General features: G+C 39.9%; 1 protein-coding gene across 4 annotated transcripts in view; it reads right to left on the reverse strand.

The window, feature by feature from the left end:
* Positions 1-345: 345 nt before the first annotated feature.
* The window catches only part of LOC117386408 (ADAMTS-like protein 1), a 173,152-nt gene continuing 148,501 nt past the window's right edge, over positions 346-24,996 (reverse strand). For 2 of the 4 annotated variants that reach the window (XM_033983762.2, XM_055229058.1), the window contains 14 exons: positions 24,321-24,468; positions 22,299-22,383; positions 17,171-17,457; positions 13,466-13,595; positions 8,447-8,657; positions 8,157-8,336; positions 7,908-8,061; positions 6,889-7,834; positions 5,931-6,058; positions 5,444-5,531; positions 4,007-4,223; positions 3,765-3,874; positions 2,878-3,098; positions 346-1,828 (listed from right to left, as the gene is read on the reverse strand). In XM_033983762.2, coding sequence (XP_033839653.1) covers positions 1,719-1,828; positions 2,878-3,098; positions 3,765-3,874; positions 4,007-4,223; positions 5,444-5,531; positions 5,931-6,058; positions 6,889-7,834; positions 7,908-8,061; positions 8,157-8,336; positions 8,447-8,657; positions 13,466-13,595; positions 17,171-17,457; positions 22,299-22,383; positions 24,321-24,468 — 3,015 coding nt within the window. In that variant the 3' untranslated portion in view covers positions 346-1,718. Of the gene's footprint in view, positions 1,829-2,877; positions 3,099-3,764; positions 3,875-4,006; positions 4,224-5,443; positions 5,532-5,930; positions 6,059-6,888; positions 7,835-7,907; positions 8,062-8,156; positions 8,337-8,446; positions 8,658-13,465; positions 13,596-17,170; positions 17,458-22,294; positions 22,384-24,320; positions 24,469-24,996 lie in introns of those variants that run through there. The other 2 variants (XM_055229057.1, XM_055229059.1) reach the window with 2 other exon arrangements.

The following is a 24,996-nucleotide window of genomic DNA, read 5'->3' on the forward strand; positions in this document are numbered from 1 at the left end:
CACTGATTTTCATGATATTATAGTGTAAAAAACATAGAAATACATATAATTACAAACTTACAGCTTTATTTTTGTTGCTCTGTTTGTTAAGAATTGATTTATTTATAATTAGAGACAAAAAACTACACGTGTGGACAATGTAAAAGCTGTGTTTTCTTTAAAAATTACACGTTAAACCCCCAATTTTAATTTAGTAAAGTAACTACATTCTGAATACTACTAAATAAAAGAGTAACTGTACCAAAATGCACAACAAAATTACTTTCCAACGCTATTTACAGTCTATAATCCAAAGTTTAATGATGTTGTTTACCTTGTTAGTCAAGTAATAAGCAAAACAACACATTTACAATAGGAATGTAATTCATTTTATTTAATGCTTTTTCCACAAATCAACAGAGTAATGCATCATGTCACCAGCAGGGGTCCCCATAACATTAATATCCATATAATCTACAGGGATATGAATACTCAGGCATTTGATATTTACAGTTATATACATGAAAACAATCAAATAAATAGTCAACAACAAGATAATATCTACATTTAAACATGTTTTTTCACATAAAACGTTTGACTCGATGAAAGGACCAGTCGCCTCCTCCTCCTTTTCCTCCTCCTCCTCCTCTTCCTCCTCCTCGTCTGTGGCTCTGGTCAATGTAAAGACTCACCCAAGACATATTCAAAGAGAAAAGTGCAAAATTTGCCTGCCAGGTATTATTTCTATTTAACCATGATGTATTTTATCTGTATCGTATTGTTCCGTACTTGAATGAAGAATACGTCTGCCAGCAAAAGACTATTACGTCACTACGCCTCTAAGTGGTTAAAATAAACATTTCTTAAAACGCTTTTCTAAAACGTATCTTACAAAAATAAAAATCTTAACACTTACTTACAAACCAGAGTTTTAAAACACCTCCCCCAAGCCCTGTTTTCAACAAAAGGCCTAAAGGAGATCTGAGTGCAAAAAGTCTCTCACTCTTTTTCCTCAAATGCAGAAGAAATGTATTTGCTTCAGCCAAACTCCTCTATATTAGATTAGTGCAACCCATGCAAAAGCAATTGAACTCAAACGTAGTCTTTGTTTGGCCAAAACCATTAAAACAACTGCAATCGTAATGAATTTTAAATGACCGTTCACTGCTAAACGAGCCTTAATGAGCCATGAGCCCTTTTCCAGGTGAACATTATTTCTCATTTACTACTTAGAGAATTTAAGCTGCTTTTCCTCCAATCTATTAAAAACAGTTACCATTAAATCTGGACCTGCTGCAATAAAAGCAAATATCTAGTGATTAACACAGAGGTCCCCCATCAAATTCAATATATTTTCTTGTATATTTTACATCTGGTATTATTTTTGCACTGCGCAGTGAATGTAAGGTGCTGCTATAACTCAACGTTTTCGCCTTTTTGGAAAACTGGTGCAGAAAACGCCTTTTTAGTTTCATTTTGGCTCAGACGGACATACCACGAGTTCCTGTTTCTCATAATGCTGTTGGCGAATGACTGTGACGATGATTTTGTAAAATTTGGAGTAAAATTGAAGCCTTCACGACGAGTCCACCCCAAATCCACACCCCGCTGAGTCCGTTATGTGGATATGAACGTGGCTCCTTTCCCGTGGCGTCGCGGTGTGTTCACGGTCCTGTTGTGGTGACACTATGGGGGAGCGTCTCGTCTTAGTCCGGTCTAGTTTGTGTAGTTCCCAGGTCTCAGGTGTTTCTGCAGGTCTGACAGCAGCGGGTCTTAAACTGCGGGAGAGGGCAGAGCTCCAGCTGATGCACCTTGTTGCAGTATCTGGTGCTGTCGAGGCACTCTCCTGCTGAGGGAAATACACAAGCGATGAAATTTCAGATACTTACAAATAATAAAAGCTCCTGACTATGAACAAATGGACCAACAGTCACTAGTTTCCATAATACTACGCAAAAATGAGCTTTAATCCATGTTATAATGTTGTTTCCACATCAAAAACAGATCTGGAGTTGTGTTTTGTTTCATTCACACATTCATCTGTCGACATCTCCAAAGCTCAAAACGCTCTGTTTCACCTTGTGATGTCATGAAGTGGTAGTTTGTTAGTTCAGTTGTCAGTTCCATGCATAAAATGATCCAAATGATTCTAGTGAAGGTGTGTGGAGTTTAAAAACAGAGTGAAAATATGCAGGGTTTGCGTGTTAAAAAGTGTGAATGAAACAAAACACAACTCCAGGTCTGTTTGTGATGAGGAAACATTACAACACAGATCTAAAAATAGTGTAAGATGTTCCCTTTAACAGTCACACGTCTAACGTGATGCAAGAACAAGGGACTTTTTTAACAGAAGTTGTAAAAAAGCTAAAGTTATATTTAGTCCTGAACTTCTCTAAACGATGTATCGAATCTGTAAAGATGGATTTTAAAGAGTCCATATTATGTTCTGATCTATGTCTGATCTAATGTTGTTTGCTCATCACAAACAGACCTGGAGTTGTGTTTTGTTTTATTCACACATGTTTAACACACAAACTCTGCAGATTTAGGCTGAGTTCTTCTCTAAAAACGCTCTGTTCCACCTTGTGATGTCAAATGGTAATGCAGGAAGTGCTCCACTGTGTTTTTAAACTCCACACACCTTCACTAGAATCATTTGGATCATTTCAGCTCTGGAATTGCCAATTTCTAATGAACTAAAGGTAAAAAGTAGCTGTTAACTTGAAAACTACCACTTCATGACATCACAAGGTGGAACAGAGCATTTTGAGCTTTGGAGATGTAGACAAACAAATAAAGTGTTACTCAAATGTGTGAATGAAACAAAACACATCTTGAAGCTCACAAGAGTCTGGTTTGCGTCATAACTGAACTCACTGAAAAGTGTTTTTCCTTTACCTCTGCCACAGGACAGTACGTTGCACCTCTGCCAGCTGGAGGGGCGGGGCCTCCACATGCAGTGATGTTCTCGCGTGGCCTTGCCCGTGCGGCGGTGCACGCAGCTGACCAGACGAGACTGGAAACCATGACGACCACAGGAGGCAGTGCACTGAGTCCACGGGCCTATCCTCCACTGAAGGGCGCAGGCGTCAGTGGAGCAGTTCCTCACAGAGATGGGCCTTAAAAACATGGGGAATTCATATTTATTTATTTATTCGTTTATTCAATATTGTATCAGGACAGGACAATTTGGTCAAGATGCAGCATAAAACAGCACAGAACTCACTCCCAAACACTCACACATCGATCAAAATGTGAAACAGTGAATCAGAACATGAGACAGTGAAACATTTACAGATTAAAGTAACATTAATCTTTATCAAACCAGATTTACCGCACTGAACAACTGCCTGAATATCTGAACCTTTAATACAAGATTTCATGATTATACGTCTAAAAACTGGACGCACTTGATCTGAAATGGGGAAAAAAGCTTTTGGTTATTTTGCTTCCCTAAATTGGACATGAAACTGGAGCCACTAATGCACTTTAATAATCTGGTGATGAACATTTACACTCACACCTGCTCCTGTTTTAATGTTTTAAATGGACCTATGTAGTTGAATTTTGTCTTATTTCTGTTTGTATCGCTTTGTATTTGCACAAGGCGCCAATCAAAGTGAAAGTCTGAGTGCTCTCAATGTAGAAATAAAAAGAAATTGAACAAAATCAGACCCATCTCCTGCACATCTTTAAATAAACGACTGTTACCTTTGCACATTAACCCTGTTCTAGCGACACCAAATGAGTTACGGGTTTTCACAGGTAAAAGTTTAGTCGTTTACCTCTGGAGTCCGCTGCACAGCCTGTAGGACACTTTGGTCCCGTTCGTGTCCTGGCAGTAAACGTGACGATGTTGTGTGGCCAAACCTGAACCTACGCACTGACCGTGGCACTGCAAAAATAAAATAAAACACTTAGTCATCCAACAGATTCACTCGTGTGTTAAGGGCAGCTCGTTTCAAATTATTTCTACAGATTATTTCTCACATCTTGATTCATTTTTATCTTCAACTTTTTTCTTTACCTGGCCCCAAGGCGTCGTGGCCCATCGGACGCAGGGCAGCACGTTGCACAGTCGTGTGTTGGAGGGGCTGCGTCCTGAGCAGTGATGGCTCCCCACTTCTTTGTCCCGGTTGTCTGCCCCCGTCGCGCCCGCCACACCCGTCACACATCGCACCCTCCTGCGCTGGGACCCGCCTCCGCAAACGGCCGAGCACTGGGTCCACGGCTCCACCTGCCACCTGAAACGACGACACTGATTAATATAGGTTTGCAAATGTGTGTTTTTCATGCCTCCTGCCACAAGGGGGCGGTAAAAGAACAAATCCTTATATTACTGTACGTTTAATTGTGTTAAAGTGTGGGAGTGAGGGGAGGATGGAGCGTGAGGTTGACAGTTGGATCGGTGCGGCGTCTGTAGAGATGCGGTCGCTGTATCGGTCTGTGGTGGTAAAGGTGGAGCTGAGCTTAAAGACAAAGCTCTCGATTAACAGGTCAGTCCACGTTTCTGCCCTCATCTATGGTCATGAGCTCTGGGTAACGACCAAAAGGACAAGATGACGTATACAAGCGTCCCAAATGAGTCTCCTCCGCAGGGTGGCTCTGTGCTCCCTTAGAGACAGAGTGAGGAGCTCAGTCACACGGGAGGAGCTCGGAGTAGAGTCGCTGCTCGTCCACGTTGAGAGGAGACTCAGGACACGCTGGAGGGACTATGTCTCTCTGCTGGCCTGGGAACGCTTTGGGGTCCCACCGGAGGAGCTGGAGGATGTGTCTGGGGTGAGGGAAGTCTGGGAGTCCCTGCTTAGACTGCTGCCCCCCGCGACCAGCCCCGGATAAACACAAGAAAATGGATGGATGGATAATTGTGTTATAAGTAGACTTCAGTGTCGCTGCTTAAAAGACCCATACGACAACGATTTACTGTTGTTTCCTCGTCACAAACAGACCTGGAGTTGTGTTTTTTTTGTTTCATTCACACACGTTTAACGGACAAACCCTGCCTTTTTAAGCTGAGTTCTTCTCTCAAACTGAAAACACTCCGTTCCACCTTGTGATGTCATCATGTGGTAACACAGGAAGTGCTCCACTGTGTTTTTAAACTCCATACACCTTCATTTCTAGAATCATTTGGATCATTTCAGCGCCGGAATTGCCACTTTTCTCTACTGAACTAAAAGGTAAAAGGAGCTGTTAACTTGAAAACTACCACTTCATGACATCACAAGGTGGAACAGAGCCTTTTGAGCTTTGGAGAGGGAGTGATAATGTAATAAAGTGTTACTCAAACGTGCATGAATGAAACCAAACACAACTCCAGGTCTGTTTTTGATGACGTGACAACATTATAACACGGCTGAAACCTCACAAGAGTCAATTTTCCGTATCATAGGACTTTTAAAGTGTAGTACTTTAATTCCTCCTGTAGGGGTTCATGATATAGACCTGTTGACGTATATAGTACCTGAAAGAGCAGGTCGGACCAGTGCACATTTGACTGCTGTTACTCCGCTCCAAACATTGACCTTGGGCACAGTTTCTTCCTTTTCCAACTGCAAGACATGAAAGTGAGACAAAAAGCCAAAAGACGTTATTAAGGAGGTTGCATTGGATTTACTTTACAATGATAAATGAAGGGATATTGAAAAACTCAACACTGATTATTCAGAAGTACACACCCTGTTGTCTGCACGCTATGCTATTTTATTTTGAAACTTGCCCCTATAATTGTTGTCATATGTGGGGAGGATGCGCAGAAGCATTGAATAAATTGTGTTTTGATGGGAGACGGCGGAGAGGTGACCCGACACGGACTGCGGAATCTTAACTTTGTGTGTTTTACCGTTTCCCAGAAGTACTTAAAAGAATCCTTAAAAGCGCTACAACAGATACTGCGAATACGTAACCGAGTACAAACTCAAAATGGCGTCTCGTGTCTGAGTAATCCTTACCGTTTACTTGCAGCCACGATGAAAGTTTAGCGGTCCCAAAACGGTTCCTTGCGGTGCAGGTGTAAAGGCCTTCGTCGTGTTTGTTTGGGAAGAGAATCTTTAGTGAACCGCTGGGCAACGCGATTACTCTGTCGAAACAAAAACACGGTTCAATAATTAATAGAAATAAATAAAATAATAATAATTTGCGTTTCTATTATTATTATGAATTATTATTTTCTCTTGAGAGATCACTTCTCTTCAACTGCAAAACTGATTTTTAAAAAGTGTTTACATTCTACAGGTAACAGCGAAGCGTTATTGGATCATAACTTAATATTTTTATTTTTATTGGCAATCGAAAACACAAATATACAAAAGTAAAGTGAGGTTTGTCATTTTTGTTTGCAATTTAACGAAAATATGTTTAAAGATCCCGTGTTTCCTCATCACAAACAGACCTGGAGTTGTGTTTTTTTGTTTCATTCACACATGTTTAACACACAAATCCTTCATATCTAGGCTGAGTTCTTGTCTCAAACTGAAAACGCTCTGTTCCACCTTGTGATGTCATCATGTGGTAATACAGGAAGTGTCTTGTTTTTAAACTCCACACGCTTTCATTTCTAGAATCATTTAAACAATTTCAGCCCTGGAATTGCTAATCTCTACCGAACTAAAGGTGAAAGTTAAAAGGTAGTAAATGATTCTAGCGAAGATGTGTGGAGTTTAAAAACACAGCGGAGCACTTCCTGTATTACCAGATGACATCACAAGGTGGAACAGAGCGTTTGTTTTTTCAGTTTGAGATAAGAACGCAGCCTAAATATGCAGGATTTGTGAGTTAAACATGTGCGAATGAAACAAAAACACAACTCCAGGTCTGTTTTTGACGACGTAACAACATTATAACACAACTTAAAGCTCACAAGAGTCAGTTTTGTTGTAATATAGACACACAGAACACTAATATCCTTACCTGCTATTGTAACTCAGTGCTTTTCCATTCTTACTCCACTTTATGATTGGCGGTGGACTCCCTAAAGTATTACATTTCAACTCCAAACTCGCTACTGGTTTTTGCAGCAGCACTGGCAGCCCCACGTGCACTGCTCTCTCAGAGGAAGATGGCGCTGTTCCCATTCTGCGTGGCTGCTGAATGATCACGGGTCGTCTTGGCCTTGGCGTGTGCACTTTGGTATTATAATAGAGAGGTTTTTGAGTTGCTGTTCCCGGATGCAGGGTTGACTCATTGCTTTCACTGTGTGTCTTGGTTAGGTCATTAAGCAGGTGGGCTAGCTGTTCTTCCCCAGACGGACTGTGCATTATCTCATTTAGCTTGTGGCTATCGGCAATGAGCACAACCGGTCCGGAGTGTTCTAATCGTCCTCCTTCGTTTTCCAAGGTCGATCTGTTCTTTTCACTCAAATGAAGCTTATCAAAATCTGTTACATCCTGGACAGATCCTTTGAGCTCGATCAAACGCTCCACGATGTTGTCATAGTGGTTTAATAAGGAAGTAGGCAGCTCCGCTTGGCCCGGTTTTTGAGGGCCATTAAGCCTCGAGATCGCAGCTTCGGACAACGACAGTTTCTGCTTGCTCCCAATTATCTTCAGGACTAAATGTTCTCGGGTTTGGCCGTCGAGGCAGGTATAAACGCCGGCATCGGACGGAAGTAAATGGTAAATCTTCACATACCCCAGAGACGTGATGGAGAGGTGAGAGAGGCTGAATAAAGGTTTACCGTCCTTTAACCACTGGATGTGTCCTTTACGGAAGCGTCGACTGGGGCAGCGAAGGACCACGGGGGTCCAGGGGAGGAGGTAAGCGTAGCCCCCAACCAGCACCTGCAGCTTTTTGCCCTTTTGCAACTGGATGTAAACTTTCTTTGGGGGTTGACTGGTTGGACCTGGTTTGATTGAATCTGTAAAACAACATAGTGGTTTAAGATGATTCAAACTCTTATTCTTTAATATAACACAAAATAAAAAGCTCACTGTCACAGAGGCTGAGGGAGCACGGCCTGACGCTGTTGGGATGGGCGATCTGAGAACAGTTTGTGGGATGAATGGTGCGATATCGACCGTCTTCTCCTTGTTTCCGGCACACGGCCTGGAGCCTCTGGACCCCAGTGCCACAGGTCACTGAACACTGAGACACAAGAGAATCATTCAGACTATAGCGTTTAAACTCTTAAAATGTGCAATGTGTCAATAAACCCTGCGTATCATATCTGAGTCCTGTACCTGGGACCACTCGGTGGTGACCCACATAGCGGGGCAGTCCTGCCGGGCACAGGTCTGTTGGGTCACTGGGCTCTTTGAGGGGCAGAATGTGTTGGGCAGGTCTAAAATGCTGCCATCTGCCAAACGCTGTTTGCACAGGACCTGCCTCCTCTGAACTCCTCCACCACAGCTCCTCGAGCACTGAAGCAACACAAATACAGAGGTGCCATTTCCTTTAGAGGGATCACCTGGATTATATCAACAGACCCTGATAAAAGCATCACTTATGATCAGATGTTTACTGGCCTCACCTTGCCCCAGTCACGTGGGTCCCACATGGGAGGGCAGTCGAAGCGGTTGCACGCTTGGACGGGGCTGGGCTTGGGGCTCGGACAGTCCTCGGCCTTCAGCACCTCTGTGTGGTTACTGCCCCGAAAGGGCCGGCGAGTGCAGGCCACGGAGCGCGTCATTAGACCCACGCCACATGTAGCAGAGCAGGAGCTCCACCCACCAGTGCTCCACCTGTGAACACAGGGTTTACTGCCAAACCGTAGCAAACACAATGTGTGTGATAAGCACCGTCTGCCTCTTGTCCACACTGCACACATGGTTTAGTTTTGTGAGTTCTGCTTCAAAGCTCATCCTCCTCCCTCTGATTAGTCACAGCTCTTACACTTTGTGTACCTTTATTTCAGGCCTGTTATGCTCAACATAAAGAAATGTAGTCAGGGGCAGTTATGTTTTTTCAATAACCCCCAGAGCACACTCTCGAACGTGTAAATTCATAAAAACAGATTCTGAGAGGGGCTGATTCATGCGGCTCGGCTCCTCCTGCACACTGTGATATTGGAGAAATCCCAGGGGCAGACTTTTTAACCTAATGTTTCTTCCACTGACCTGTGTGGCTCGCTCTCCACACTGATGTCCAAGCCGTTTCACACAGGGATTAATAAGATACGTTTTCTGTTCCATCCTGAAACTAATATGGCTCATGCACAACTTTAGCTCACTGTATCGAGCTGCGACCGCTGTGGTAGGAACTGCACTTTAGGCTTGACAGATTAGGTCATATTTTAGAGCTATCCATATTTACTCTGGGGGACAGGACTGGGGAGAATTGGGAATGGGGCTTGTTTCTGGACCGTTACGACTCAAAGCCAAATCCTATGGTTGTTTCTCTTTCGGGGGGAACAGTATCCAAGCAGAGCAGCTTAATATGGGAGGGTGAGGAGGCCTGTGGGAGGGAGCACGGGCCAAAGGAAACACGTCCAGTACAGCGTTTGTTGTGCCTGAAAACAAGATTGAAAGCTTGAAAAAACAGCTGAGAGCGAATGGCCGGACTCTGAGTGTGAGCGGGCAGCACTGACAGGAGCACACGGTGTTAACCTGAAACGTGTGGCCTACCGCGAAATCCTGCACCGAACTACACAAGATCACATCATGACGCTCCCTCGTTACTGCGTTTATGCCATTCAGGAAATAAATAAATAAATAAAAATAAAAAATAAATAAATATACATGATCCCTGACAAAGAAAGAAAGAAAAAAATAAATTACAAAATAAAAAATAATAAAATAAATAAATAAATAAATAAACATGATCCCTGACAAAGAAAGAAAGAAAAAAATACATTACAAAATAAAAAATAATAAAATAAATAAATAAATAAACATGATCCCTGACAAAGAAAGAAAGAAAAAAAAATACAAAATAATAATAATAATAATAATAATAATAATAATAATAATAATAATAATAATAATAATAATAATAATAATAATAATAATAATAATAATAATAATAATGGATTTACTGTTACAATTCAGATGTAGAAATTAAGACCATAATTATATATTTTTAAATGGCATATCTTAAGCAAAATTGACTCTTCCGAACTTTAAGTCATTCACACATGTTTGAGTAATCCTTTTTTATTAGTCTGTCTAAATCTACAAAGCTCAAAATGCTCTGTTCCACCTTGTGATGTCATAAAGTGGTAGTTTTCATGTTAACAGTTACCTTTTATCTTTTTTTCCAGTAGAGATTGACAATTCCAGGGCTGAACTCTTCCAAATAATTATTACAAAAGGTGTGTGGAGTTTAAAAACACAGTGGAGCACTTCCTGTATTACCACATGATGACATCACAAGGTGGAACAGAGTGTTTTCCGTTTGAGAAAAGAACTCCAGGTCTGTTTGTGACCAGGAAACAACATTATAACATACAGTAGATCAGAAAATAGCGTAACATGGGCCCTTTAAACAAACTTTCACTTTAATCGGGTAGTAAAAAAATAAAGAACATATTTGAACTTTCTGAATAAATCAAAGGAATTTCAGAGAGTACAGACGGTCGCCAAATTTCTGACACATTTTTTTATGATTTCTCAAAATTTGGTGAATTGTTGTACTTGAGATTTTAAAAAATGTCCTCCATCTTAGTCCAAATCACTTCACTATTTTTATGACAGTAAAAAAACGCAGCGCTACAGTGAATTTATATCACTAATAACCAAATGCTTTTTATACAATCAGTCTTTGGTCTGAAAATAAAAATATGGTTCCCAGAGGGGCGTGTTAATGCATTACTCCGCCTGACCACTGGGGACCAATGTGAGCGTGAGCACTATATCTCTCTGTGAGTCGCTCCTATTAAACATATGGCCCTAGTTTAATGGAAAATACCGCTCCCTGAGGACGAACTCTGACCTTTCTCTTAAAATGCATTACTGCTCATAAGAAAAGTCTATCTGTGTGTCAGTGTGGTGTGATAAATGTGGTTAAATATATTTGGAGCTCTATATGTTTCTTTGTCTGCTCTTTTTTAAGTCATATTTTAAGTTTTTTTATGATTATGAAGGTAGTTTGCACTTTCTCGGTCTTATATTTGTACTATATATAAAATAATCAGTATTTAAACGACAAAAATATAACTTAAAAAGAGTAAACTTGAACCACTTTTTTGTCTTTGCTTCAATAAACTATTTAATTTTGTTTGCAGTGGTGGAAAGTAACGAAATACTGCATATAAGTGAAGTACAGATACTAAAAAATTCAACTTAAGCACATTTTACAGTGGATACTTTTTACTTTTACTTCACTACATTTGAGAGCAGTATCTGTACTTTCTACTCCACTACGTTTCTGAACAGGACTGAAAAGTTAAAAGTACTTTTCATCTGATTTGAGGGGTTATTTTTACCATGTTCGTGGAAACATCCAGACTAAAGTTTTCGATTTCAAGCTTCGGCTTTGAGCAAAACAAGAAAAACACAAAATTCATAAGAAAAATGTAGAAATTGATTGGAATTGTTACCGTGACCAAAATATGTGTCACTTTGAATCAATATCACTACATTTGCACTTGAAATACTTTTACTTTTTAGTCTTAAAGTACATTTTAAACAGGTACTTTAATACTTACTCAAGTAGGTTTTTCACGTGACACTTTTACTTGAGTAACTTTTTACCTCCGTATCTGTACTTTTACTTAAGTAACAAACAAGTACTCAAATACTTTTACTTGAGTAGATTTTTTTCACGTGATACTTTTACTGGAGTAACTTTTTTGTATCTGGACTTGTACTTAAGTAACAAACAGGTACTTTAATACTTTTACTTAAGTAGATTTTTTCACGTGATACTTTTATTTGAGTAACTTTTTACCTCTGTATCTGTACTTTTACTTAGGAACAACCCGGCACTTGAATACTTTTACTTAAGTAGATTTTTTTCCTGTGATACTTTTACTTAAGTAACTTTTTACATATTTATCTGTACTTTTACTTAAGTAACAAACAGGTACTTTAATACTGAAGTAGATTTTTTCACGTGACACTTTTACTTAGGTAACTTTTTATCTCTGTATCTGTACTTTTACTTAGAAAGAAACAGGTACTTTAATACTTTTACTTAAGTAGATTTTTCATGTGACACTTTTACTTGAGTAACTTTTTACCTCTGTATCTGTACTTTTACTTAAGTAACAAACAGGTACTTTAATACTTTTACTTAAGCAGATTTTTTTCACATGATACTTTTACTTGAGTATTTTTTTTACCTCTGTATCTGCACTTTTACCTAGGAACAAACAGGAACTTTAACGTGTTTACTTGAGTAGCTTCTTACCTCTGTACCTTTTACTTAAGTAACAAAACTGAGTACTTCATCCCCTCCTTCTATCTACTACTACAGTACTTCTTACTACACCTAACGTTCGTCCTAACACAGTCTCTGATTCTCATGAGCCGTCGTCTTACAGTTGATCCGTCGTGATTATATCCAGGCTCCACGCCGTGTCCAGCCGACTTCACTTCCTCCTCTCAACAATACAACCGTCCATCTCTGTCACTACGGCTCAGGATCAGTATGAGCCCGATGGCGTCTATACTGGCGTTTGTAATAGTTTGACACAAAGATGTTCTGAATTCGTGGTTCTAATCCTTCCAGACAGACGACAGTAAAACGGACCATATTCTGCTGTTTTCTGATCTGTTCTAATGTCGTTTCCTCATCACAAACAGACCTGGACTTGTGTTTTTTGTTTCATTCGCACATGTTTAACACACAAACGCTGCAGATTTAGGCTGAGAAAGGCAGCGGTTGACTTAAAAACTACCACTTCATGACATCACAAGGTGGAACGAAGCATTTGCGAATGAAACAAAACACAACTCCAGGTCTGTTTTTGAGAAGGTAACAGCATTAAAACATGACTTAAAGTTCAAAAGAGTCAATTTCTTGTAAGAGGACATTTAAAAATATAAAATTATATGCTTTATTTCTACATCTGAATTAAATCCATTATTATTATTATTATTATTATTATTATTATTATTATTATTATTATTATTATTATTATTATTATTATTATTATTAATGTATTTACTCATTTATTTATTTTTATTAAATTTTTATTTTGTAATTTCTTTCTTTCTTATTTGTCATGGACCATGTTTATTTATTGATTTATTTTTGTGTGAATGAAACAAAACACAACTCCAGGTCTGTTTTTGATGACATAACAGCATTATAACACGCTTAACCCTCACAAGACTCAATTTTGTGTAATTTAGCACCTTTAAAATAAAAAAAATAACAGTTTTAAATAGTTTTTATGCTTGGCTGAGCCGTATTAAACGAACCACAGCTCACTTACTGCAGTCAATCCTGTTCCTCCAGTTATACAAATATTTCCTTAATAAATGCAGCCAAACCCTTTTCTAAAACAATCTTCATTACGTTTTAGCTAATTATAATTATTTTCAAATTATTTTCCTAACATTTCAGATAATGGTTTTATAATGGGGTGTGTGTGTATTTGTTCTACCTGGGTGGGCAGGGTTGGGTGTTGCAGTCCTGGAGGAGCTGGGGCGGTCGTCTGGAGCTGTCGCACTGGCTCTGATCGGCCGCTTCTCGGGTTTGTTTGTTCAGGCAGATCACAACAGCCTCTTGTACACCTGCAATTAAAAATATCGTTTATCGTGATACAAATGGTTGACAAGAATCGTTTCTGGGACATTTTATATAATCGTGATAATCGGCAACAAAGATAAACACCAGAATGTGCAGGAAAAAACTACTTATCCACAGGGGAGTCGACAGAGGGGATGTCCCGGGGTTTAGGGGCCCAAAATTGGACTCTCTTTCGATTAATTAGTATTAGGGGGGGCCCATGTGAGATTTCTTGCCCCGGGGTCCCCAAATTTACATTGACGGCCCTGTTCATCCAGAAAATTCTCCGCTAGATCCAAAGTACATACTATAACAATTTCTTTAAACACGGAATTTATTAGTTATAAGATTAAAATCCAAATTATTCATATCTATAACGTTTTAAACTGTCTGCAGCTTTAAGAATTACTGTGATATAATCGTTAATCGCAATTATTTTGGCCGTGATAATCGTGACACTAAACAAACACAACAAAAAAGTGTATTATAATAAGTTATATATAAGTAAACAGTAAAAAAAAGTAAAATATTCATAGCATAGAAACAGTGTTGGGAAGTAATTGAAGAGTAACTTTGAGTAACTATTCCAGTATAGTTACTTTTTCATTTCACGGTATCAGAGTACAGTTACTTTTCTAAATTTAAAGGAACACATGTCACCACTTAATCTCACAATTTAGGCTCCAAACCGCACGATATTAGCGAGAAAAAGAGAAAACGCTGATCTTAAAAGGAGCTGTTAATTGTTGGATGTTGAAAACTACCACTGTGTGACATCACGAGGTGGAACAGAGCATTTTGAGCTAATGACGCAGGGTTAAAGAAACAAAAACAACACTTCAGGTCTGTTTTTAATGAGGTAACAGCATTAAAACATAGGATAAGAGCCACAAGAGTCAATTTTGTTTGATATACGCTCTTTAATTTGCTTTTTTTTCAATATTTTCTATATATTTTTGCACGAATTCTTGACTGAATGCAGTTTTGTTCAGATACATGGTCAGATCAAAGAGATACTTACTAGTTCTGATAGTTTTTGCCCTGTTTTATTCAGCTAAACCCTCAGAAATTACACTATTACCTCTAAATATCAACATCTGGCTTTGTAAAGTTTCTTGCTACTATTACGCCATCTGTTAGCGTCGTCTGTTTTCCATTGCAGTTTATGTTTATTTTTATTTATCTATCGATTTCCAATTTTTTCCCGCTTTGTTGAACAGAAACCAGCACAGACAGAGATGCGTTTAAACGTGACCTCAGACTTTTACATCAATTACTTCCGTTGTTCCCAAATTCGCGGACGACAACGGCAACAGTAAAAACCGTGTGATGGTCCAGGAGTTATGCCCCGAAATCTGACCCCTGTGCGATCATCCCGCCATTTGCGAGTTTGTTGAGTTTGGGCGAAGCGCTGACAAAAGCCTACGCCCATGTGGAGAAATTAAGTTAGCTCGAGACACACAAAGCAGACGCACAAGCCCGCGGAGATCAAAGCGAACCTTAAGTAAATATGGCAGAGTGTTTAAGCCGACTGTCTGGGTCTTTGGCGCTGGGTTCGCAACAAAGTGGGTGAAGTTATAGCGGTAAGGTTTGTACTAGCACCATTATCACCTAATAATATTCAAATGTGCTGCCGTTTTACGAAGCCAAAGTTGACATAGGCATTTTCTACATAAGCTGTGAGGCTCCTCGTAACGCTCCAGTGGAAAATAGGACCTGACCGCAAACAGAGAACCGCTCCACGGGTCGGACGAGATGTTTAAGTTGTAGCAGAAGTTAGAGGAAAAGAAACAATCGATTCCTGTTAAATGGACAAAAGTTTAAAAAAATGGAGAGGTTTCGGAACTGCTACGGATCACATTTGGATTACACGGATATAAGAAGTATTCAAAAGTAGTTGTACTTCGCAGAATTTAGTAGCATCAGTAGTAGAGGTTTAAAATAGAGGCTGATTGACGTAAAAATAAATCAACCTGGCTCATCTTACTCTGAAAGTTGCCGTCGGTCGTCGTTCAGGTTGTATTATTTTGTACGGAGCTGGCGATTTTGACGGCAGATTTTGACGACAGAGACATTTTAAAGCCTCTAGAGAAACGTGAGGTGTTCACTTGTGAGAGGCCCCCAGAATTCAGTTGACGGCCCTGCTCATCCAGAATATTCTCTTCTGGCGACTCTATTCCTGTCAACTGGGTAAAAGATTAAGAGTGAAGAGGTTTCGGAATTGCTACGGGTCATATCTGGACGACGGAGGGAGTAGTAGAAGTAGTAGTTGTAGTAGAGAGGTTTAGTAGCATCAATAGTAGTGGCAGGTGTAGTAATGTAGTGAAAATAATAATAAAAATACATCAGCATTCCTTATTTTCTATAGAGCTGCTGATTTCGACAGCAAATAAGTTCGATTGGGACGACAGAGATGTTTTAAAGTCTCCAGAGAATCGTGAGGTGTTGACTTGTCGGTCGCATGAAAGTGAAGGACGTTTTACACAAATCAACACAACTTTAGATCAGGTTTTCCCGGATTCGTAATGGAAAAGAATGGGATTCCCTCTTAACCCGGAAGAGCTGCCTCAAAGAAAGTGCGATTTGGAGCGTTTAGAGGCGAAAGTGGGCAGAGCCAGTTAAGGCAAAAACACTTTTAAGGGCAATTTTGGACACTCTAAGAAAGTGACAGTGGCTCAAGGTGCGGCGGCAGTGGCTCAATGGGTGACAGTGGCTCATGAGGTGACGGTGGCTCATGAGGTGACGGTGGCTCATGAGGTGATGGTGGCTCATGAGGTGATGGTGGCTCATGAGGTGATGGTGGCTCATGGGGTGACGGTGGCTCAAGGGGTGGCAGTGGCTCAGTTAGTAGTGTGTTCGTCTACAAATCTGAAGTCTGATGTTTTAAGTCCCGCTCTCTTGACAGAAACAGACTGGTAGAGTTTTCAGATTCCAGCTCCCACAAATGAACGCTGTGGTTGTGTCCTTGGGCAAGACACATAACCCACCTCACCCCCAGTGTCTGCGTACACTGGTGCATGAGTGGGTGAGCGGTTCCTTGACGTAAAGTGCTTTGAATGTCTTGAAGATAGAAAAAAATACCATTTGCTATTTCAGATGCTTTACAAAGAGAACATATTATGATTCTGGTTCGTCCTCAGCTTCTCCTTTACAGCACATACACCGACTAACACATTTTTCTTCTTATGGACTACAGACGTGCCCTGGCGATTGATTAATTGGCTAAAAAGGGCAAAGCTCTCAAAACTTTCTCAATGTATCTGACCAAAACTGTGCTCACAAGACTAGGATACAGGTATTTATACGTGCAAAGGCAGATACAAAAATTCACTCCCAACTCAGCAAGCTCACTCCAGGCCTTCTCCTTTGATAAATCCTTAAAGTGCCTGATTTATGCAAGTTTCTGATGCACGTTCCAATGTTGTTTCCTCATCACAAACACACCTAGAGTTGTGTGTTGTTTTTTGAAAAGGTAACAACTTTATAACATGGCGTAAAGCTCAAAAGAGTCAATTTTGCGTAATCCAAGACCTTTAAAATTAACTAAAGGACTAAAGGCTTAACACACTGATCGTCCTACCTCTCCCACAGCTCTCTGAACACTGGGTGAATCCTTCATACTCCCAGTCGTGCAGTTCTTCCTTCTCAAACGCCTTTTCTGTGTCGTCCTCCGGCTGCTCCTCGGCTCCGGAGCAGGGGGTCCTGTAGCAGGGCTGAGTCTCGGCCGGTTTGTCCCCCTCGCACTCATCGTCGGGCAGGTCGGCCACAGTTTGGGAAAAAGACAGCAGCACTTGGCATTTGACGGTGCGGTGCTGTACGCCCGCTCCACAGGATTTACTGCAGGGCTCCCAAGGCCCAGGGATAAATCTGAAGAGGAGAATAAAACAGATTCTTTAAGTCAAACTCCATTATCGTCATGGTTTCTGCAGGTAAAGAAAAGTATTAACGCATTGCTTACTTTACGTTACTTACTTAAGATAACACAATTTAAATAAAGTAAACCATAGACTGGATATATAAATGGACATAGCTAACCTGCTAGCCACACCGTTCCATCGACTCTGGCTCCAATTCACGTTCTATTGAAAAGCTGTGGCCCCTCTCTCTCGTCATTTTGGTCTTTAAATGTTCGTATTTACCCGCTCTACATGATCCTGGTGTTTTTATTTCGCTATTTTGTCTATAAATCAAGATATGAACATTAATAACAGACAAATCAGGCGCCTTCTTTCCCCAAGGTCACTCCTGGGAACGTTAGCAACAGGTTTGATTGACAGCGTTGCTAAGCGTCCACTCTGAGCTAAACCAGCGGTGCGTTACCTTCAGCAGTCTCGCTCCGGATTGGCTCTTTGGTTGCTACGATACTCGCAGAAATCGGAAATCCAAATAACTCGAACTCGGCTCCAAATTCGCCGCTATAACTGCTAGCATCGATGAGCTAAACGCTATGGGCGACGTCACACTTCGTCCACTTCTTTACACAGTCAATGGCGTAAACTTTATTCGCAACTGTGTTAAAACAAACTGCGCAACTTAGCGATGGCAAAACCCCGAGATCTGCTTTTTGCGCTTTGCTTGAAATGATCAGGAGTATCAAAACGTTACAGCTAATAAACACACAGAATATCACGCGTATTCACCTTTTAACACTTTTACGAGCCGTGTGGAGTTCTTTCGCTTGTTTTGTGGTAAAAGTAAGTCATCACGATCAGGTTTATACGTCCAACAGATGTCATATAATTTACACTTATGACCGAATCGACGGAACAACTAAACAAAAACAGTGACAGTGATAAATCCCCGCGCTGTCATAAAGGCGTTGTTTTTCTATGGCACACATATGGTATGAAGTCAGGACTGTGAATATGCCTGAAGGAGCTTGATTAAATAAATAAAACATTGCTAAATCCTGTCGATGGGTTTCTTTTTTTTTTTTTTCTTTTACAAAAGGTACGGCAAACACAGGACATATATACGTTTTTCTCATTGGAAGGCCTCATGTGAAAGCTCAGAAACTCCAGAATTCACTCACTGAGCTGCAGAAAGAATCATTTTAGGTTTAAACCAACTGGATTTCACATTAAAACTCGCAGCTAAAGTGAGATACTCTGCGTTCTGATTGGATAATTGTCTTAAAAACCAAAAAAAACAAGTTATAACATGAACAATTTGGCCATCACGTCCACGTTTTGCGCAGATAAGTTGGTTTTCTTAAGTTCGGGATGAGCACCAGCACTATTTCAGCCTTCAGCTCACACACATAGCTCTTCATGTCCGTGCTCCTCCCTCCGTTCCTCTTCAAATCTGTTCTTTTTTATCCCTCAGACTCGGGGTTACGAGGCCTGGGAGCCTGCAACCCCCCAAAAGAAGCCCCAAAACGCCCACCATTATTTATTATTATTTATGACTTTGCTTCTCTAAATATATTTCTACATCTGTGTTTGAGGTTGAGGTCCTCGTGGCTGGTGAATTTTAATCCAGAACAAATCCTTTATCTCATTGTTATCAGTAAAAGCTCTATTTGATTTGACCGTGTCTAGACCAAATCAGGAGACACAGATGGAGCACGTTTATTTAATTTAAAGGTCCTATATCACGCAAAATGGACTCTGGTGAGCTTTAAGTCATGTTCTACTGCTGTTACGGCCTCAGAAACAGACCTGGAGTTGTGTTTTGTTTCATTCACACATGTTTGTCTACATCTCCAAAGCTCAAAATGCTCCGTTCCACCTTGTGATGTCATGAAGTGGTGGTTTTCAAGTTTGCATCTCTACTTTTCTCTGCTTTTTGTTCAGCAGAAATGGGCAATTCCAGGGGCTGAAATCATCCAAATGATTCTAGTGAAGGTGTGTGTCGTTTAAAAACACAGTGGAGCACTTCCTGTATCACCTCATGACATCACAAGGTGGGACAGAGCGTTTTATTTTTGCAGTTTGAGCAAAGAACGCAGCGTAAATATGCACGTTTTGTGTGTTAAACGTGTGTAAATGAAACAAAACATAACTCCAGGTCTGTTTGTGATGAGGAGTTTTAATATCATCATAATTTAGTTTATTTAAACATTTGATAATTTGCGTCTACTCTTTCCTGAATCTCCACATGGGCCAGACACAGAGGGGGCGTGTCCTATGTCGGCCATTTTTAAAGCCTTGGGTGTGGTCGTGGGCTGGACCATGTGAAGCGGAGACCTGGGTAAATTCTTTTTGTTTTGTTTCAATGTCTTTGCGTATTTGTTGCGTATTTGTTTCAATGTTTAAGTGTTTATAGTTTTATTTTAAACACTTTTTGAGTTAAAGGGATTTAGACTCTCATAAGTCCGCAGTGTATGATGAGAACCTGCTGAAGTTGTACCGATCGCACCTGTGAAGTACATGGTATTTACCTGGGGGAGGTGCTTCTGGGTTGAGTATATAAGCAGGGCAAGTCAGTATTTCACGAGAATCATTGTAGTACACTGTGTACACGTGAGTTTTTCCTTAGTTTCTTCATTTCGGTTGCTTTTGCTTTAGCTGAGCTCCGTTAATTTCTGTAAATATGTATCATTTTTTTGAGGAAACATCAATATATATCATGATTATCGATCAGAAAATAACGTAACATGGGTCCTTTAAAATCTAAGACGAACATACTGTCCCTAAACAACTGAATTTAAAATATTCGGCGCCTACAAATTAGCATCTTGTTCATTCTGCATTCTTGCCGGGTTAACCTGCACGATAACACCCCTGATTTTTACTGGACGTTTCAGTAAAATCCTCATAATCACTGCAGACTTGGCTCGTTCTCTGCTGCCGGGGAGCTCTCTGGGATTTGAACAAACAAATGAATCAGTGGAGTCAGACTTTAGACTCACAACATCGCTGCTTATGTTCACGCACAGTTAAGCTACATCAGTTGATTGGCGCGCGATCCCGATTTCGCTCAAACGGCACATGTGTTCTTAATGTTATCAATTACATTCACATCAGGCTAAGTGATTTATATACTTATAATAGTAACTCGCAACAAAGCTGGTTCTTATTTTAGGATTTTCAAAGTGGTGTTTGGCTAAAGTGGTGTTATAAGTCTACAACAGGCATTTCCTCGATCCTCGCACATCCTGGCCCCATATGGTCGTCAGATATTTCTTTTGGCGTACGATTCGCGCTGTATTGTGTTAATATTTTCGCTTTTTGTGCAAGATACCGAAGCCGTATATTTCAAACATATTTTTCACTCTCCAAATGAAGTCAACACGCGCGACGCTAGGCCAGAATCGTCGTCGCTAAGTCAAGAGTTTAGCTGCAAAAACCAACCCCAACTACTGTCCATCTTTGGAAGAGCGGTTATTATCCAGCTGATGAGCGCACATCTGGACATCTGCGTTCTGAGGTAATGCTAGTAGCTTTGTTTTATCCTAAATGACCTCATCTAAAACATGCACGCTTTATTTCACATGCAATTTGGCTGTTTGCACATTAAGCAAAACATTGTAAATACGCAAGACGGGTTAGCGTACGCAGAAAACTATCCCTACAAATCTAATCGAGCGTTGTTTTCAGGCAAACTCCTGGCAAACGCAGGTGTGTTGAGGTACACAGGAGACTGTTATGACAAGCGTGTAAAAAATACGCGCTCCAGCTGTACGTTTTGACATGCGAAAGTTGATGCAAATCTGCGCTGACGTGAACACAGCCGTGATACTGTGAAGGTTTCAAAGGAGCTCTGAGCCCTGTCCAAACCAATTTCACCTCAAGGTAAATTCTGACTTGGTTTTTGCACAGCGGAACTGGTCTGGGATCAGTGTGTGCGTGACTCTTTGGCTTTTACCTCGGTGGAGTGACAGTAATTCTTTGGTTTAACATTGTAAATTTTATTGCCGATTTTCCGGGTTGTGAACTTTTGTCTGTTAGCTTAACCGCTGCTGTTTCTTCACTGACTTAAGAGCCACTCGAGGTGAAGTGTAGCCACGGATTTGAAATTAATCGTACGTGTAGAGGGGGAATGGAATGAAGTAAAAGTAGTAAAGTACTGTACTTAAGTGTACATTTTAGGTATCTGTACTTTGCTTAAGTGGATACTTTTTACTTTTACTTGACTACATTTGAGAGCAGTATCTGTACTTTCTACTCCACTACATTTTTAAACAGAACTGAAAAGTAAAAGTTTTTTTTTTATTGTGAGAATTTATTTTTAACACGTTCGTAGTTTGAGCAAAAAAAATATACAAATAAAAACAGATTAAAAAAACGACTGATTAAATTATTAATCAGCATAAATCTTTATCAAAATCACTACATTTGAAACTTTATTAGACCTCAAAATCTGCGAGAAATACTTTTACTTTTTACTCTTTAAGTACATTTTTAAATAGGTACTTTAATACTTTTACTTAAGTAGATTTTTTCATGTGATACTTTTACTTTTACTTGAGTATTTCTTTGCTCTGGTATCTGTACTTTTGCTTAAGTAACAGAAACTTTCACTTGCGTATTTCTTTGCTCCAGTGTCTGTACTTTTACTTAAGTAACAGAAGCTTTTACTTGAGTATTTCTTTGCTCTGGTATCTGTACTTTTACTGAAGGGGACTGTGTTAAATATAATTGGTCACGTTGGTTTGTCTATCATCGGAAACTTGATTCAAATGATCATAGTTGGAGCAAAATGTATAAACCTTAAAGTAAACGCTGATATAAATATATATGTTGTGTTGGTTTGTTGTTACTCACGTTGGCTCTTCGGTCACTGTTGTTTCTTCGTCCAGCTCAATGGCCTGTTTTTGCCACGGCTCCTTTGCTTCGACAGGGAGAGTATCTAAAACAGTGTAGGTTTATAAACTCACAGAAAATCACAAATCCTTTCATTCTCAAAAAAAAAACACTACAATCACCAGGTCTGATCAATAGAAAAAGACTAAATTTAATCTGTGAACTGGACAAAAAGTTGTAGGAGTGAAACTACCACTACAACTACACTCCTAAAACCTTTTGTCCAGTTGACAGATTTGAGTTTTCTTTTATTACAAAACACTAAAATACCTTTACGTAGGCATCCGATTAACATAAGGAGGTGGGAAGTCTATTTGTTTATACATCCCTTTATTTTCAGACCTGTTCGCTCCATTTGATCATCTTGAGATTAGCGCAAAATGCTAAAAAAATACACAACCAGACACACTCTCTCATTCAGGGTTTTTATTTAATTTGACTACTTTCTATGAAGCAAGATATACGGAATTATGTGAGAAAAAAGTTAAATAACTCTACAAAACCCTGCAGTGGCTGTGTTTGTCCACTGATTTGAAGGTTGGCGATTTCCAGCTCCCACAGATGAACGCTGTTATTGTGCTCTTGGGCAAGACACTTAACCCCCCTCACCCCCAGTGTCTGCGTACACTGGTGTATGACGTGTGTGTGAATATGTGAGCGGTTTCTTGATGTAAAGCGATCTGAGAGTCTTGAAAGTGGAAAAGCGCTGTATAAAAATATGACTGTTTACCAAAATATTTTTCGACAAAGCAAAGAGTAGCGACTTTGAGGATTTGAATATAAAATATGTAAAAAAAAAATTGTATAAATATTTATGTAACAGGTTCTTCACACTCCTTTTCGAGCTCGCATAGGAACAAATCAGTGAGATGTGCTTTTTGCCTGATACATATGCTCGAAATGTCTATTGTAGTATAGTCTATTGTTGTATAGTCTATTGTATCTCATGCCTAAAGTGTCCTTTTGTTATTATTTTTGTCTTTATTTACATCTGTAATTATATTTTACTTGTATTTAACTTGATATTGAGCTGATGTTGCTTTGTCGTTTTCATTTATTCCAGTGAACAAGCGCAGAGAGACGCTAACTCTGTCCATCATCTCCTGTAGTTTGGGTTGGACCGATAAACAGCGGCACATGTTGATCCTATTTTGTTCTATTGTGAACCAGATTAAATGAAAAGCGCCTCCAAAAGTTCCCGCTGTGTCCCGTGGCTCCTTAATGCATCACAAACTGAACAAAACAACACAACGCAGACGTCCACCGCTCGCATTTACCTTTTTTCTCTTTGCTTCATCACTCCATATGTCTTACTTTATATATTTGATGTGTTCTGTGTGTAAATAAAATGTAGAAAGTAGTAAAAATAAAAAAGTAAAACACTGAACACTGAGAGGGTGTGTCCAAACTTTTGCCTGGTGTAAATTAGCCAAACTATAACATTTTGAAGCTGATTTTTGTTATATGTACCGTATTTTCCGGGGTATAAATCGCCAAAAAGGGCATAATAATGAAGAATAAAAAACATATATTTCACATACAAGTCGCATCTGAGTATAAGTCGCACCAGCCAAAAAATGTATAATAATGAAGGAAAAAAAACATATTTCACATATAAGTCTCATCTAAATATAAATCGCACCAGCCAAAAAATGCACAATATTAAAAAAAAAATACAACAAAACCATATATTTCACATATAAGTCGCATCTGAGTGTAAGTCGCACCAGCCAAAAAATGCCTGATAATCAAGAAAAAAACATAGATTTTACATAAAAATTGCATCTCAGTATAAGTCGCATCACTGGCCAAACTATGAAAAAAAAGTGCGACTTATATTCCAGAAACTACGGTACTCATTATCCCTTCTAAATTTTTAAGTGAAACAGTAAAATATCTGAAAACATTCTTGTTCCGCTGTGACGCAACACTGAAGCGGCTCGTATTAACAAGACACACAAGTTCACACAAGAGTCAACCCACCTGCGGCTCTGAAGCAGGGCACGGTCACCAGACACTCCTCCTTGATGTGGGGTTTGGTCGTGGGGTTGCAACCTCCAGCGTGGAGCCCCCTGTGGTCAATACACAACACCACACGGTACCGGAGCCCTTGACCGCACGTTACCGTACACTGTTGAAAGAATACAGCCTCTTGAGTCGTTGGTTTTGAGATAGCGATAAGGCTAACGTTTACATTTTTCCTCTGTGATTATGTCTCTTTGCTTAAGTTCAGCTCGAGGGAGGGATCGAGGCAACGCGAGGCTTCCAGGCTCCCCGCCGCGGCCGGCTCACGGGTGAACCTGGACAGTCCCTTTGCCAAAACAAGCATTTAAAGTTGAGTTCAGAGGAAGAATGTGCAAGGTAAACAGCCAGCCGAGGTTTTCAGAGCGAGCCCGCAAATATGTTTCTAGGATTTAGCAGCCAGCGACTGATAAAAGTGAAAAATCCCCAAAGAGGTTCATTCAGAAGTTCATTGGGACGTTTATGATCAACGGCGTCGTCATTACTGTAGTACTGAGTATAAAAAAACGCAAAGTATATAAGGAATGTGTTCAACAAACCATTTATATAGTAATCTACTGCTGTTTTATACTACTACTATTACTATTACTACTACTACTACTGCTGCTGCTACTACTACTGCTACTACTACTACTAC

Source organism: Periophthalmus magnuspinnatus, chromosome 18 (genome assembly GCF_009829125.3).
Source record: "Periophthalmus magnuspinnatus isolate fPerMag1 chromosome 18, fPerMag1.2.pri, whole genome shotgun sequence".
In the NCBI taxonomy this organism is placed as follows: domain Eukaryota; kingdom Metazoa; phylum Chordata; class Actinopteri; order Gobiiformes; family Gobiidae; genus Periophthalmus; species Periophthalmus magnuspinnatus.